The following is a 17,610-nucleotide window of genomic DNA, read 5'->3' as shown; positions in this document are numbered from 1 at the left end:
AAAAAATAACAAGAGAACACCAAACTTAAAAGTTTGACACAAGATTTAATCAAAGAAAAATTATTTTTGAAAAATTTTTAAAAGGAAGATACCCAATTACCAAGAACATAAGCACAACGCTCTAGCCAACTGAGCTATAAATTTAACATGTTTTTTTTTTTAAAAAAAAGGTATTTAATGGATATAAATTTTTGGAATACTGATCAATTGAAAACGCACAAGAAAAACAAGAAAAGACACAGAACAGGAAAAACTAAAGATCAAACAAGAAAAATAGCAAGAACAACTTGAAGATCAAGAAAGAACTATGAACACAAATTCGAAAATTTAAAGGAAAATAAAAACATGCAATTGACACCAAACTTAAAATATGAATCTAAACTCAAACAGAAGACTCAAAGAAAAATTAAAAATTAATAAAGAAAAATAAAAATTTTTTGAAAGATTTTTGAAGAGAAAATAAAAGACTCTAATTTAATGACTCTAAATCAAAAAGATAAATTTTTCCTAATCTAAGTAACAAAATAAACCGTCAGTTGTCCAAACTCGAACAATCCCCGGCAACGGTGTTAAAAACTTGGTGCACGAATTGTAAATCACACTTTTCACAACTCGTACCACTAACCAGCAAGTGCACTGGGTCATCCAAGTAATACCTTACGTGAGTAAGGGTCGATCCCACGGAGATTTTCGGCTTGAAGCAAGCTATGGTTATTTTGTAATTCTTAGTCAGGAAATCAATGATAAGAGTGATTATATTTACGAAGAGTAAAAAGCATAAATTAAATAGTACTTGTTATGCAGTAATGGAGAACATATTGAGGTTTTGGAGATGCTCTGTCTTCTGAATCTCTGCTTTCCTACTGTCTTCTTCTTCACGCACGCAGGTCTCCTTCCATGGCAAGCTGTATGTTGGTAGATCACCGTTGTCAATGGCTACCATCCATCTTCTCAGTGAAAATGGTCCAAATGCGCTGTCACCACACGGCTAATCATCTGTCGGTTCTCACTCATGTTGGAATAGGATCCATTGATCCTTTTGCGTCTGTCACTATGCCCAGCACTTGTGAGTTTGAAGCTCGTCATAGTCATCCTATCCCAGATCCTACTCGGAATACCACAGACAAGGTTTAGACTTTTCGGATCTCAGGAATGGCCGCCAATAATCCTAGCCTATACCACGAAGACTCTGATCATGAACCAAGAGGCTAAGAGATACACACTATATCTAAGGTAGAACGGAAGTGGTTGTCAGGCACGCGTTCATAGGTTGAGAATGATGATGAGTGTCACGGATCATCATATTCATCACGGTTAAGTACAAGCGAGTATCTTAGAATAGAAACAAGCGTGATTGAATAGAAAACAGAAGTAATTGCATTAATTCATCGAGACACAATAAAGCTTCTCACCCCCAACCATGGGGTTTAGAGACTCATGCCTTCAGAAATACAATATGACATGTGTAAAATGTCATCCCATACATAGTAAGTCTCTAAAAGTTGTTTTTATACTAAACTAGTAGCTAGAGTTACAGAAAATAAGTAACTAAGTGCAGATGGTGCAGAAATCCACTTCAGGGGCTCACTTGGTGTGTGCTTGGGCTGAGCATTGAGCTTTACATGTGTAGAGGCTTCTCTTGGAGTTAAATGCCAGGTTGTAGCCTGTTTCTGGCGTTTAACTCTGGTTTGCAACCTGTTTCTGGCGTTTAACTCCAGAATAGGGTAAAGACTTGGTGTTAAACGCCAATTTGCGTCGTCAAAACTTGGGCAAAGTATGAACTATTATATATTGCTGGAAAGCCCTAGATGACTACTTTCAAACGCAATTGAGAGTGCGCCAATTGATCTTCTGTAGCTCCAGAAAATCCATTTCGAGTGCAGGGAGGTCAGAATCCAACAGCATTTGCAGTCCTTTTTCAGCCTCTGAATCAGATTTTTGCTCAGGTCCCTCAATTTCAGTCAGAAAATACCTGAAATCACAGAAAAACACACAAACTCATAGTAAAGTCCAGAAATGTAAATTTTGAATAAAAACTAATAAAAATATACTAAAAAGTAATTAAAACATGCTGAAAACTACTTAAAAACAATGCCAAAAAGCATATAAATTATCCGCTCATCACATCACAAGTAATATCCTTATCAAATTTAATATTTTGAATTCCTCTAACCAAATTCTTTTTAACAAGCTTAGAAATTTGGTACATGCTTGCATGTCCCAATTTCTTATACCAAAGCCATTTTTCAGATTCAAGAGAAGTAAAACATGTTACTTTTTGATCTTTTAAATCTTCTAGAGTTAATCCATACACATTATTACATCTTTTTGCTTCAAACAAAATTTCACTGGATTTTTCACAAATAACCAAGCAATCCAATTTTCTAAAGGTAACCACATATCCAAGATCACACAATTGGCTAACGCTTAGTAGATTGTGCTTCAATCCATCAACAAGCAAAACATCATTAATGAAAGAAGAGAAGTTCTTACCCACTTTACCTATGACCACTATTTTTCCTTTTCCATCGTCATCGAAAGTAACAAAACCTCCATCATACTCATCAAGCTTGATGAAGAATGTTGACTTCCCGGTCATATGCCTAGAGCACCCACTATCTATATACCACATGTTGTCATTTCTTTTGGATGCTAGGCAAACCTACAAAAACACTTAAGTGACCTTAGATATCTAAATCTTTTTGGATTCTTTAATGTCAAACCATCTCCTTTGTCCCGATCTAAGCCATTATAATCACAAACAATCTTATAAACTTTATCTCCAATCATCCTTTCACTTATGAAACATTGAATAGGAAAATGTCTATTCCGATGGCATAATCTACAAAATTTTTTGTGCTGCTGTTTTCTAAAGCTTGTTGGGTTTTGAAACCTTATGTCATCCGAAAAGGATGCCATGTTGGTAAAAGAAGATTTTTCAATAAATTTTTCAGATTTGTGAAAACCCAAACCAGTTTTATCATAAAGAGGTTTTTGACTAGTGAAGAGTTGATTTAAATTTTTAGAACTTTGAGCAAAACTGGCTAAGTCCTCTTTAAGTCTTTTTACCTCTTTGAGCAGCTTCTCATTTTTCTCAAAACAGTCAAGATATGCAATCACTGAATGCTATTTTTCACAACCTTCGATTTCAGCTTTCAACCGCTTGTTTTCCTCAACAAGATCAACAGCGGCTTCAGCCTCTCTCAATTTTTCTTTAAAAAAACCATTTTCAGCTTTTAGTATTTTATTTGAGATTCAAGATCTTGGTTTTCATTTAAGAAACATTTAATCTTTTCAAAAAGATGATCAATCATAAGATGAAGGTCGTCAGTGGAAGGGTCAAGAAATACTACCTGTTTTATGTGATCGGCCATGAGACAAGTTTGAGACTTGGTTTCTGATTCTTCGTCTTCATCAGAGTCATTTTCCAAGTCTTCCCATGAAGCCATCAAACCTTTCTTCTTTTTCCTTTTCGGCTTGTCCTCCTTCTTCAGTTTAGGACAATCAGACTTGAAGTGTCCACCTTCTTTGCAGTTGTAGCAGATCATCTTACTTAAGTCCCTTTTCGGCTTCCTTGAACTCCCTCCTTTGCTTCGTTCCTTTAGCTTCATCATTTTTCTGAATTTCTTAGCAAACAAAACAATATCATTATCAGATGAATTATCACTAGATTCATCATCCAGAGGTTCATTAGCTGATTTAAGAGCAATTCCTTTCTTTTTTGTTTTCTTTTTCAAATATGAATTTTCAAAAGCAAGTAAGTTTCTTCTCAAATCATCATAGGTCATACTATCAATGCCACCACTCTCAGCTATCACTATTGCTTTGGTTTCCCACTATTTAGTGAGACATCTCAGTATTTTTCTCACAAGCACAGATTCTGGATGTTTGATCCCCATAGCATCCAACGATGATAATATTGAATCTTTCAAACATTCATTGATTGATTCTCCTTCCTTCATTGAGAACATTTTATATTCTCTGTTAAGCATGTCTATTATGGATCTCTTGACTTGGGTTGTACCTTCATGGGTAACTTGGAGCTTGTCCCAGATTTTTTTTGTTGTTGTGCATCTTGATACCCGTCGGTACTCCTTGAAGCTGACAGCACAGTTGAGCAAGTTGACAACTTTAGCATTGAGTTCTATTTTCTTTCTGTCATCTTCATTCCAATCAGCCTTTGCTTTGAGAGCAACCACACCATCAGCTCCTGTTGTGGTTGGAAATTATGGACCTTCCAAGATTATCTTCCAAAGCCTGTAATCTACAGACTGAGCAAAGATCTTCATTCTTTCTTTCCAGTAGCTGTAGTTTTTCCCATTGAAGAATGGTGATCTGTTGCTTGATTGGTCTTCTGTCAGAGTATAGGCCACCAGATTTGAGCCACTGTGGTCTGCCATCAGGATCTTTTCTCCAAGCTGCAAAGCTTGATCTCTTTGAGACCAAGCTCTGAAACCAATTAATGGTAATCAATGGCTAAGAGAATGGGGGGTTGAATCTTAGCCCCTTTTTTACTGAATATTATTATGCCTCTTCAAATGAACTTCAGGATATATTTTTACTTTTGTCTCATAACGAGTCAAGAGACATTTTCTTTTTGTCTTGTAACGAGTTAGGAGATATTTTTCATTTTTGTCTCCAGGATAACAGAAACAGAATAGGAGTAGAAGAGAAAGAGAGAATCACACCTAGATGTATCCTGGTTCAGTTGCTAAGTGCAATGCAGCCTACATCCAGTCTCCATCACAACAGTGACGGAATTTCACTATAATCATCAGATTACAGACACCAATTCTTCCCTAGGATCTACCCAATCCTATCTGGGACAAATCTAGATTCTAACCCAATCTGAACTTGACTTGGACTCACACCAAGCTTTCAACTGCAAAGTGCTAACCCAACTTGTAAGGGTATTCCCACAGAATCATGACATACAACATACAGATATACAAAGAAACTCTGAGACATCTATGGATTTTTCTCTAATATTGATCACTGTCTTTTTTCCCTCATTGGCTTTTTCTTACGAACCTCACCATGTTTGCCTTTTACCATAAGACTCAGACGGACAATACTAAGAAAGAGAAAACAAAATAAAACTCATGAAGGAGAAGAACTTAAGACAGCTTGGGAAGCTATGAGAACTCTGTGCTTTCACTTTCTTTCCTTGACTCAATCCTTGGCCGTTCACCATTAATATAGAAGGGGAAGCTTCCAAGGTTGAAATCAGTTCAACCAAGCAACTTCTTCTCCAACCGAGAGACAGCAGCAGTTCGGACAGAGAGAATAGAGAGGGAAATCCGAAATCAAACCAACATGCATGTACCTTTCTCATCCCTTTTCATCAAGTTCCTTCACTCTGACCCTTGTCTTGACTTTGGCTCCAAGAAAGAATTATGACCCTTGATGATCTTCTGACCCAGGAGTGCTTCAGAGTATCCATTTTTGCTTCTTCCTTCTTGTAGCTCTAGATGCTATCTTCTTTCTTTGATGAACAAAAATGGAAATGAACTTTTGCAACAAAGATCTTCCTCTCTGACCGAGGCAAATCTTTTCTTTTCTTGGTATGGAAGATCTTGAAGCTCTTCTTTAAATCTTGCCTTCAATAGCAAAGATCTTGCTTTTATTTTTCTTCAGATCTTCACCTCATAGAATTTCTTCCTCCTAGCCTTTTCTTTCATTAGGCTTCTTTTGTGACTTCACTTTTCTAATAGCTTCTTCACTCTTCTTTTCTGATTGACATGATATGACCAAAAACAAAGAGAGAGAGGAGAGAGAAGATACAAAGCTTTCAATGCAAAATTAAACTCAATTTAATTTTGAGTTTTGGTTACCTATGCATGCAATAAAGCAAATTTAATTTTGAATTCTATTCCACAATGGGGAGTAGGTAACCGAACCAACCCCTTGATCCATTCTTTCCTTCTTCAATTTTGGATATATGATGATGTTGGGCCAAGGGATGGGTGATAAACCCATATTTCATGAGTTATTTTGTGCTTAGTTTGAGTGATTTATTCAATCCTTCAACCACTTATTCATATTAATTGCATGGTTTTACTTTCCCTTCCTTATTATGTGATGTATGTGAAAAACATGTTTCCTAAGCTTTAATATTAATTATTTTAATTACCTTTATTTCCATTCGATGCCGTGATTAGTGTGTTGAGTAGTTTCAGATTTTCTAAGGCAGAATGACTTAAAGGATGGAAAAGGAAACATACAAAAATGGAAGGAAAGCACAAAACGGAGCTTCTGAAGAAACTGGCATCCACGCGATCATATGGACGAAGCGATCGCGTGCCAAGCGCGAATCAGCAGCGACCGGGCGCATGACTGACGCGACCGCGTGGCAAGGAAATGCTCTGAATGACGCGACCGCGTGACCCACGCGGACGCGTGACAGAGGCCACGCACCAGAAATTGCAGAAAACACTCATAGCGAATTCTGAAGCCCTTTTTGGCCCAAATCCAAGTCCAGAAGGCATAGACCAGAGGTTATGAAGTGGGAAAATACATCCATTCAGGGAGGGCTCGCCAATTTTCACTTTCCATGATTTAGATTTAGTTTGAGAGAGGTTCTCTCCTCTCTCTCTTAGGATTAGGATTAAGATTTAGGACTTCTCTTAGTTTGTAAGAGTGACTCTCGATCCAGGTTTAATATTTACTTTAATGCTTTTATTCGTACTTATAAATATTGCCAACTTGACTTATGAAACCTTTTCCATGTTATGATTTGAATTAATGATTATTTGAGGTATTTCAGTTATTGATTGCTTTCTCCTTAATTTGTGTTACCATTGATTTCCATTTAAAGGACATTTTTATTCTAACAATTTTACTTTTTTCCTTTTTGGTCTTGGTTAAGAAATCAGTAACTCAACATTATTAAACTCAGCATAATTGATAATCGTTATCTTGCTAATTGAACTGAACTTCAATAATCCTAACTTTTTCTTAGGAAATAAATAGGATTCGAAGGTCTCACCTTCTAAACCCCGATTACAACCTTTATAGCCAATAATAAGAACATACTTCCTTGCAGTTTCTTGAGAAGACGACCCGAGGTTTAAATACTCGGTTAACAATTTTTAAAGGGGTTTGTTACTTGTGACAACCAAAATGTTTGTAAGAAAGGTTGATTGCTTGGTTTAGTAACTATACTTACAACGAGAGTTTATTATAACTAAGTTGGACTTCCAATTTCTCTTATCTTGCCAGAAGTTTACTTTAGAGTATTTATTTACTTTAATTGCCATCTACTTCACCTGTCATTTAAATCACTTGCTTCTCACCTTCTAAACCCCGATTACAACCTTTATAGCCAATAATAAGAACATACTTCCTTGCAGTTCCTTGAGAAGACGACCCGAGGTTTAAATACTCGGTTAACAATTTTTAAAGGGGTTTGTTACTTGTGACAACCAAAACGTTTGTAAGAAAGGTTGATTGCTTGGTTTAGTAACTATACTTACAACGAGAGTTTATTATAACCTCTAAACCATCAATCCTCAGCTCTTTCAAAATGGCGCCGTTGCCGGGGAACTGCTAACGTGTGCCTTATTATTGGTTATTGTAAATATTTTTCTTTTGCTTGTTTCTCTATTTTTGTTCTTCCTTTTCGTCTTTATTTGCTACCATGAACTCTCACCCCTCTCGCTTTGAGTTTGGTTCTAACTTTGTTGAAGGAAATAGAAGTTACATCAGGAATGTGCATCAAGGTCAGACCAATCAAGGATGGATGGAGCCAAGAGGATCTAATCAACCCTTTAGGCAGCAATACCCTCCAAGATATCCTGGACAAAGACCATTCTACAGTGCATACCCAGCTGAAGGATATGGTGGACAACCTTGTAACTACCAACAAGCCCCACCCCGTGCATATAAACCATCCTTTCAACATAACCTCGAACCACCACACTCACGAGCTTCTCTTCACCATTCGCCACCATATGATCCTTCCTTACCCCAGTACCAATCCAATCACTCCCAATCACCACCACTTTCCTATGTATCATGCCCAAGTCCGGCAACCCGAGAAGCAGAGGTTCGCCTAAAGGAAACAATAAATAAATTTCAAACAACCATTCAACAACTGGAGCAAGTAGTAATTCAATGGGTTTCTAGACGCTCACATACACAAGGATCAGCCACAGCCCCATGTGAACAGTCTAACAAAGAGCATAGCATGAAGGAAATACCAGAAACTCCAGTGGATAAGACAGAGAACGAATTCGTACTAGAACAAGTAGAAGAAGCTGTCATTGTTCAAGAAGAAGAGTTGGTTGAAGATCTAGGAGATGCTGAACCTCCATGGGAATCTAGAACTGCGGAGAACTCCGTCAGGGACGCTACAGTTGATGCTAAGGAGGATATTGTACAACCTCCAAGGCAAGTTGTTTATGACGAATCAGATGGAATAACCCAGGACACAAATTCCCTTGATGATGATAGTCACAAGTCAATTTTTCTTAGTAATGAACTTGCATCCGCAAGTGAATTCTCTGAGATCGAAGAATCTTCCCCAAGTGAATATGAAGATGATGCGGAGGTAGATTTCTCTCAACCTCCAATCTACGACTCAAGTGATGAGGAAGACATAGAAGACTTTGACCAGGACACAGATACAATTGTAGAACCTTGCAAGGAAGTGGAGAAATTCACAAAAAGAGCACAAGGGAGTAGAACTTACAGAACCACCAGAAACACCTATCCCAAGGCTATTACCACCTAATACAAGCTTCAAGTGGGTACAATCCTTAACCTATGACTTTACTTATTCACTTGAATATGGTTTGCTTGAAACAGATGGCCAGCTTAGAGCTCTTTGCAGCTTTAAGAGTAAGAGGAAAATGGCTCATACTCAGAGTTGGTGCACAAGGTTCAATAAGGTTCCACGCTTCACCTCGAAGTACATGGATTGGTATCATCCTCAATTGCATGGATCACGGAGAACGTTTGGTCACCATGGTGAGATTCTACTTTTTAAACTGCCCGGATGGAAACATATAGATCAAGATGGAGGCGGATTTAATAGCAAAGCTTGGGATCCTGGAATCTATTCTGACATTTGTCACCCCGGGAGCCTGAAAATTTGTTGAAGCTGCTCAGAAGCTTTACATGCCTAGTTTGGGACCCCGAAGGCTATTGGCATTCCAAGCACTGGTGGAAATTTCTGGATGAATTTAAACACAAGCCACCATAACAGGAAGCCCTTCCAATGTCCAACTTAAGGACTTTAACTAAAAGTGCTAGGTGGGAGACAACCCACCATGGTATGATCGTTCCTTTTACAATTTTAATTTTACTTCGTTTTGTTTGTTTTTGAATTTTATTTTTATTTTATTAAACCTGGAATCATGCATAGCATTCAAATTAAGCATTGCATCCTGCATTTAAAAAAAAAAAAAAAGGATGCATGACGCGACCGCATACCCCATGCGATCGCGTCATACTGCGAATACACTATCCACGCGACCGCGTCATCCACGCGGCCGCGTGCCTTAGAGATCGGCGTCAAAAATCCAACGTCCAGAGAGTTAGGCTGGAATCGTGCGGCCCTTGTGCGTTTTGCACAAATTTGCCCACGCGATCGCATGCCCCATGCGATCGCGTCACTTGCACAAAACCAATCCCACGCGACCGCGTGAGCGACGCGATCGCGTCGCATGGATTGTACAACACCCTAGGACGAGACAGAGAGTTGCGCTGAAACGGTGCTGGAGTCGTGCGTTTAGCACAATGTCCAGCAACGTGATCGCGCGACCCACGCGATCGCGTCATCCCCTCTCCTACCCCTCTCACGCGATCGCGCAACCTACGCGATCGCGTCACCCCCATTTTCACCCCCACCACGCGACCGCGTCCCCCACGCGATCGCGTGGATTTGAAAATATAACCCCCCAGCCACGCGAACCCTATCAGTCGCGCAGCCCCCCAACCCTCTTTTCCCTCTCTTCCTCCTCTTCTCTCAACCACCACCCAGCCACCATTGCCGCCGCCCCGACCACCACCCAGTCGCCGCCGCCGCCCAGACGCCGCCGCCACCGACCCCCTTCCTCCCTCCCCTTCTTTCTTTCTCCTTCTTCCTCTTTCTCCCTCCTTCTCCGCCACTGCCCTCCGCCACTGCCCACCTCACACCGCCGCACCCAACCCAGCCGCGCCCCCTCCGCCACCCACACGCAACCCCCCTCCCTTCCTCTATCAATTACCCTAAACCCTATCCCCATTACCCCCTTCTCCACTGCCCCCCTCAGCCGCCACCGCGCCGCCATCCCCTCCACCGCACCGGACGCCGTCGCAGCCACCACCCAGCCGCTTTCTTACCCCGTTCTACTCCTCACGCTTACCAGGTTCCGATGAACGCCGCCTTCCTATCCTTCGCAGTTATTTTACAATTTTTTCTGTTTCTGTTCATAATTAGGATAGATAGATATGCATGCTGTAGTGGATTTTTAGGTTGTTAGGTAGCTTAGGCTGTGGTTAGTGGATCTAGGTCTGTTTACTTGCACTGTTCATGCTTCTGTTTTATCAACACTGCAATTCTGCTGTTCCTGTGACTTTGTTCATATGCTGTTATTTCCTGCATTTGCTGCTTGTTACTCTGAATTTTCATGTTTCTATTAATTATAGATAACTGCAGCAAGCTTTTAATTCATATGAACTGCCTTGTTTGCTGTTTATTTTCCGGGACAATCCAATTTTAGCCGGAATGCTGCCCAAATTTTTTGTGAATTATTTTCATTTATGTTTTGGTTTGGCAATCTAAACTCTGTTGTCCTCTGCCTCATCCAAACCACTTCATGAATGCTATGGCAGACTTTTTTATCCTCTTTGATTCCCTGGTTTATAAACTGCATCTGTGATATTCTAATTCCAATTCTTGCTTTCTTTATATCTCTGTGAATCAACATCACCCTATTTTCCTTATTAGGTTTTGAGTTATTTTTAGTCATAATTGTGAATCCTTGTTATATGGAATATTTTCTTTATGCCACTTACCTTAACCCACATTTTACTGACTCACTAATTTTAATTTAATAACTTCTTTTTCAAATTCTAACCATACTAACCTTTTCAAAATCTCTTTTTTGATTTTTTTTTACTTTCCTCTAACTTTCTAACCATGGCATAATGACAATTTTTCTATTTAACTTGAATTCTGATATATTTTGGATTGTCAATTCTTCCTTTCCAAATTTTAACCTACTAAATAATTCTTAATGCACATTTACTTGACTCATTTACCTCATTCTAATTCTCCTTTGCCGCTTTGAGTTTTCTTTGTTTAAATTGCCTATTTGCTTCCCTATTTTTATCCATCTCCTGGTTTCCCATTTTTCAGGATGTTTGCCTCACAGAGGAAAGGAAAAGGCAAGGCTACTGGCAAGCGCAAGAGAGGAGATTCCTCCCAGTCCATCATCGCCCTCATGCATGATTCCTCATGGCGGGAGAAGAACTTTACACAGCAGGAAAAAGCTGACCAGCTGCTCCCTGCAACTGATCCAATAAAATTTGCAAACTGGTACTGTGAGCTGAAGTACCCGGCTTTTGCAAACTCCAGGAATCTATACCTGGAGAGAACTCTAAAGATTCCAGAAGCACTCCAGCAGTACACCACTGAGCAAATCAAGCAAAGGGGCTGGTTCTTTCTGGAGAGAACACTGACAGAGGTCAATGCATCTTGGGTCCGAGAATTCTACTGCAACTACTACCTCACCACCCTAGATGCCGTAAACCTGAGAGGAAAACAAATTCTGGTCACTGAGGAGGCCATAGAGGACATTCTCCAGCTCCCAGCCAAGTCCGATCAGCCTGATGGTTATTCAAAGGCTGAGGAGGACATGCGCCTGATGCAGTTTGATTGGGATGCTGTAAAGGCACGGATAGCTCTCGACCCGACTGTTCCTTGGGAGATGGGTCAGGACACCACCATGCCTAGAGGGATCAAGGGGGCATACTTAAATGATGAGGCTCGGTTATGGCACCAAATCTTGAGCAATTATGTCATGCCGAGTACTCATAAGACGGAGATCCCAGCTGCTATGATCACCCTCCTATGGTGTGTGCTGGAGGGTAAGGACCTTTATCTACCACGCTTTATCCGGCATTATATGGCCAGGGTCCACGTCCGAGGCACCCTCCCTTTTCCGTACCTGGTTACACAGCTGGGCCGTCAAGTTGACGTGCCATGGGAGGATGCCGATGAGAGACCACCAGCGGCGGACTTAAGGAAGATCATTCCTCACAGCAGAAACTTCCTAGCCTTGGGCTACAGACCACCACCCTTCACTGCTACAGATGAGACAGCCTCATCATCTGCTGGACCCTCTTTATCCACAGCTGCCACTGCTGCTCCTGCTGCTACCACTGCACCTCTACCTGCCTCTGAGCCCGTATACTGCCTCGTGCACCGCCTATTCCGATAGCTTGATCAGATGGAGCGCCGTAACCGGCGCCGGTATGAGAGATTGGAGCGTCGCAGCCAGTGACGCTATTCGCATCTGAAGCTGATGATCCGACAGGGTGGTGACATCCCCTCTGAGCCCGACACACCATCTGAGCCATCAGAGGAGGAGGAGGATGAGCCCGAGGAGGAGACTCATTTCTAGGAGGAGACCCATCAGCAGGCAGCCACAGAGCAGGCCGCCCCGCATCAGGAGGTTACACATCAGATTGAGGCTGCAGATCCGGAGATCCCGATCCAGTCAGCACCACCTCTACAGCAGCCAGACCCTCAGCCCACCACCACCACAGAGCCTCCAGTTACCATCTCTACCAGTGATGACACCCATTCACACCCGACTTGACTGAGCATCAGGGACGATGCTTTAAGTGTGGGGAGGTCGCCATCTCTGGCGTTTTTATTTTGGTGAACCACTACATCTCTTTTTCTTTTATTTTGGATATTTTTCTGTATTTTTTTCTGAGTACTTATACATTGCTGCTTTTATGTATTTTTACTCTATTTTTGCATTTTGCATTTTTAGTTCATATTTTTAGTTATTTAGTTTAGTTTGCAATTCTGACTTATTAGTGAATTAATTAGTATAGTTTACCCTTTTTAGCATAAGATAGCATAGTTTAAATTAAAAAAAAATATAAAAAGGAAGTAAGCTAGGAAATTGAACATAACAGATTTAAATCCATAAACCTTGTATATATAGCATTACATCATATAGTTAAGTTGACAATATTTCATCAAGGAGGAACATTAAAACTTTAAAGGCTACCCTAAATATTTTTTTATGAGAATAATGGAAATTTTTAACTAAACCTGCATAACATATATGAATAATATATGATGCTTGAGTTAGAGAACACACAGCCTGTGAGTATTGAGCTTAATTGTATGGTTGCATTCAAACCATAATTTCATTCCTGTGTGTTTCGTTTCTTTTTATTCTGATGTTCTTTACTTTGCTTTAATCTATATGTCCAATTATAGAATATAGATACATGCCAAAAGAATGATTAAGGCCATCATTTGATTTTAGCTCACTTACCCCAAAATAACCTACCTTTCACATCACCCTTGTTAGCCCCCTTGAGCCTTTAAAATTCCTTTTATTCTATTTAGCCACACTACTAGCCTTAAGCAGAAAAACAAAAAAAAAATCCCAAGTTGAATCCTTGGTTAGCTTAAGATAGAAAATTATAAATAGATTAAAATGTGGGAAACCTATTGGGAACATGGATGATAGAAACAAAAGGGTAGAAAAGTTAAAAGAAATAAAATAAAATTTGGGAAGCATGCTCATGAGAAATCAAAGTGATTCAATTACCATGTGCATAAAAAAAAAGTTATTTTTTTCAGCATTCAATAAAAGGGGATACAAAAAAAATTTCCCAATGCAAAATAAAAGTAATGCACATAGGATAAAAATAAAATTAAAACATGAGCATGTAACAACAAGTGGGATAATGTGGGAAAATTGGTAAAGAAAGTTTTGTTCTACTAAATATGTAACCACTTATTCATATTAATTGCATGGTTTTACTTTCCCTTCCTTATTATGTGATGTATGTGAAAAATATGTTTCCTAAGCTTTAATATTAATTATTTTAATTACCTTTATTTCCATTCGATGCCGTGATTAGTGTGTTGAGTAGTTTCAGATTTTCTAAGGCAGAATGACTTAAAGGATGGAAAAGAAAACATACAAAAATGGAAGGAAAGCACAAAATGGAGCTTCTGAAGAAACTGGCATCCACGCGATCGCATGGACGAAGCGATCGCGTGCCAAGCGCGAATCAACAGCGACGCGGCCGCATGACTGACGCGACCGCGTGGCAAGGAAATGCTCCGAATGACGCGACCGCGTGACCCACGCGGACGCGTGACAGAGGCCACGCACCAGAAATTGCAGAAAACGCTCATAGCGAATTCCGAAGCCCTTTTTGGCCCAAATCCAAGTCCAGAAGGCATAGACCAGAGGTTATGAAGTGGGGGAATGCATCCATTCAGGGAGGGCTCGCCAATTTTCACTTTCCATGATTTAGATTTAGTTTGAGAGAGGTTCTCTCCTTTCTCTCTTAGGATTAGGATTAGGATTTAGGACTTCTCTTAGTTTGTAAGAGTGACTCTCGATCCAGGTTTAATATTTACTTTAATGCTTTTATTCGTACTTATAAATATTGCCAACTTGACTTATGAAACCTTTTCCATGTTATGATTTGAATTAATGATTATTTGAGGTATTTCAGTTATTGATTGCTTTCTCCTTAATTTGTGTTACCATTGCTTTCCATTTAAAGGAAATTTTTATTCCAACAATTTTACTTTTTTCCCTTTTGGTCTTGGTTAAGAAATTAGTAACTCAACATTATTAAACTAAGTATAATTGATAATCGTTATCTTGCTAATTGAACTGAACTTCAATAATCCTAACTTTTTCTTAGGAAATAAATAGGATTCGAAGGTCAAACTAATTAGTCCCTTGACTTTCCTTTACTTTAGTAAAGGTTAACTAAGTGGGATTTAGATTCAACTTTCATTATTGTTGAGGGAGATAACTAAGTTGGACTTCCAATTTCTCTTATCTTGCCAGAAGTTTACTTTAGAGTATTTATTTACTTTAATTGCCATCTACTTCACCTGTCATTTAAATCACTTGCTTTTCACCTTCTAAACCCCGATTACAACCTTTATAGCCAATAATAAGAACATACTTCCTTGCAGTTCCTTGAGAAGATGACCCGAGGTTTAAATACTCGGTTAACAATTTTTAAAGGGGTTTGTTACTTGTGACAACCAAAACGTTTGTAAGAAAGGTTGATTGCTTGGTTTAGTAACTATACTTACAACGAGAGTTTATTATAACCTTTAAACCATCAATCCTCAACTCTTTCAGTGGGGTTTTCTTGGGCTTAGCAAATTCTTGGTCTAACTCTTGGATTTTAATATTTCATTCAGCCACTTAAGATTAGTTACTACTGGGCTGAAACATGTTTAGTAATCAAACTGGGCTTTTATCACTTGAGCCATGAAACAATTTTATTTTTCATCTGCACACTAAACCAAATTCATCATACAACTAATTTAAAGCAATTAACAAATTAATGATTTTCTAATTACTATTTCAAGTTTTTCAAACTCAACAGAGGTGTTCCGAGCTTAGGGAGGAATCGGCCAAGATATGGTTTTGGTTTCTTGTAGTTAATGTTTAATGTCACGTGAAAACTTAGGGTAGAAGGCCTTAAGATAGGAATGAACTGAATGAATTATTGATGGACTGTATATATGGTAGTATATGATGTGTGTATAAAGGATGAATGAATTTGTATGAGTTGGATTATGATTCTGATGAGTATAAATTAATGAAGCAAACACAAGTAGCATACAGATACAGCAGGTAGCAATTATAGCAGGTAAGCATAATGATCACATAGGCAAGCCCAATTAATGCACGATCAAACAAAACACAAATATGCATATGATGTATGCCTGCCATATGGCTGATGAGTCTCATCTGTCAGTTATATAGCCAACCCGACATGTCCTGGTAGCTAACCCTGGACAGAACACCAAACACGGAGCAAGTGGGACATCGCCGCAACCCTTGCATCTTACCCGCGTACCTAGAGCAAGGGAACCACCTCACCCTTGCCTCTTACCCAGGTGGTGTTACAGTTCTCAACCCGGAGCAAGCGGCGACAAAAATTAACCCTTTCATCTTACCCGAAGTAAAGCTAGATACTCCTATTTGATATGAACCTGTGGTTTAGGAAAAAGAACAAACACGTGGTGTGCAAAAATTAGAAAGAAAAAAAAATAAAGGATTAGAAGTCAAATTAGATAAAACATAAAATGAATAGAACTTTGAAACAGAACAAACAATAGCATTGCACCAACTCACACTTATCTTTCTCGCATTTTTTTATTGTGAATAAAAAAATAAAAAAATTCAAATGAGAATGAGCAAAAATTTTACCAAAATTACCGATCAATTTACACAAATCAGATATGAGGAACAAATTCAAGAGCAATTAGATATGACGAACAAAAAAAAGTACAAATTATAGAACAGCTCAATAAGAAGCCAAATCAGAAAATATAAATTAGGGAATAGATCTGAAAATATGAATTTAACTTAATACGTATTAGTAATAAAAAGTTTGAATGAAAAAATTTTGAAATTTGAAGCATCAAAACAAAAATTAAATTAGATTTATGAAAGAATAAAAAATTTTGAGAGAGGAAATACCTAATAAAATGAAGTTAATTTTGGAGCTGAAGAATGAGATGAGATCTTGAAACTGAAGAATAAACTGAGATTTTGAATATGAAGAATGAGTAGTGTGATCTCCAATTGAGAGCCGAAGCCAAGGGAAGAAGAGGAACTCCCAAAATTGACGGAGCCAAGAGAAGAAAAGGAGCAGAGTCGTCAAGGAAAGAAGAAGAATAGTGGAGTAAGCTGAAAACAAATTAAAAGACCGTCAAAAGTGAACAGTAATTTTTTACGGTCAAATATTTATCAAAAAAAAAGAGAATTTTCGTAATATTTGTCATATATATTTACACTTAACTATGACTGTCAAAAAAAGATGTTAAAATAACTCTCTTTTCTTGTAGTGATTGTAATAAAAAAAAATTTGGAGACCAAAATATCCAATACAAAATTTTTTAAAAATCTATTTAAGTATATACTCAAAAAATTTATATGTTTATCTAATTTTTGGTGACTATATGTTTATCTAATTAAATTATTTGTTTAAATATTCTTTAATAGCAGTAAATTTAAAAATTAATTAATTTTGCTAATGTGATATTTAACATATAATTTATTTTATTGTCCGAGTAAAACTACTCTTTTAGAGTCACACTGCATGAAATTAAGTTATTCGCAATGATATATATATGTATTAAAAAGAAGCCTTTATTCATATATTAGTGGAATAACAAAAGGAAAATACAAACACACATGCGATAGATCAATAACAACATCAATAATGGACTAGAGAGGATCAGAGTTTAAGAGTAGCTCTTGTCCTTATTTAATTTATCAATATATATGATGGATATTGGATGAAGAATACTCGCATATATAGCTGTCTTGGTGTGAAGTTAACAGTGAAAAACTGTTATCATCTTTACAAAAAAACATTTGC

The 17,610-nt window shown here is 38.4% G+C and overlaps 1 protein-coding gene across 1 annotated transcript in view; it reads right to left on the bottom strand.

Annotated features, from left to right (window-relative positions):
• The window catches only part of LOC107615981 (seed leukoagglutinin-like), a 40,022-nt gene that overhangs the window by 19,700 nt on the left and 2,712 nt on the right, over nt 1–17,610 (bottom strand). The window contains exon 3 of the mRNA XM_016317994.2: nt 3,391–3,626. Coding sequence (XP_016173480.2) covers nt 3,391–3,626 — 236 coding nt within the window. The remainder of the gene's footprint in view (nt 1–3,390; nt 3,627–17,610) is intronic.

The sequence above is a fragment of the Arachis ipaensis genome, chromosome B09 (assembly GCF_000816755.2).
Source record: "Arachis ipaensis cultivar K30076 chromosome B09, Araip1.1, whole genome shotgun sequence".
Taxonomy (NCBI): domain Eukaryota; kingdom Viridiplantae; phylum Streptophyta; class Magnoliopsida; order Fabales; family Fabaceae; genus Arachis; species Arachis ipaensis.
The sequence above is the reverse complement of the archived record's forward strand: the minus strand, read 5'-3'. Positions and strand labels throughout refer to the sequence as shown.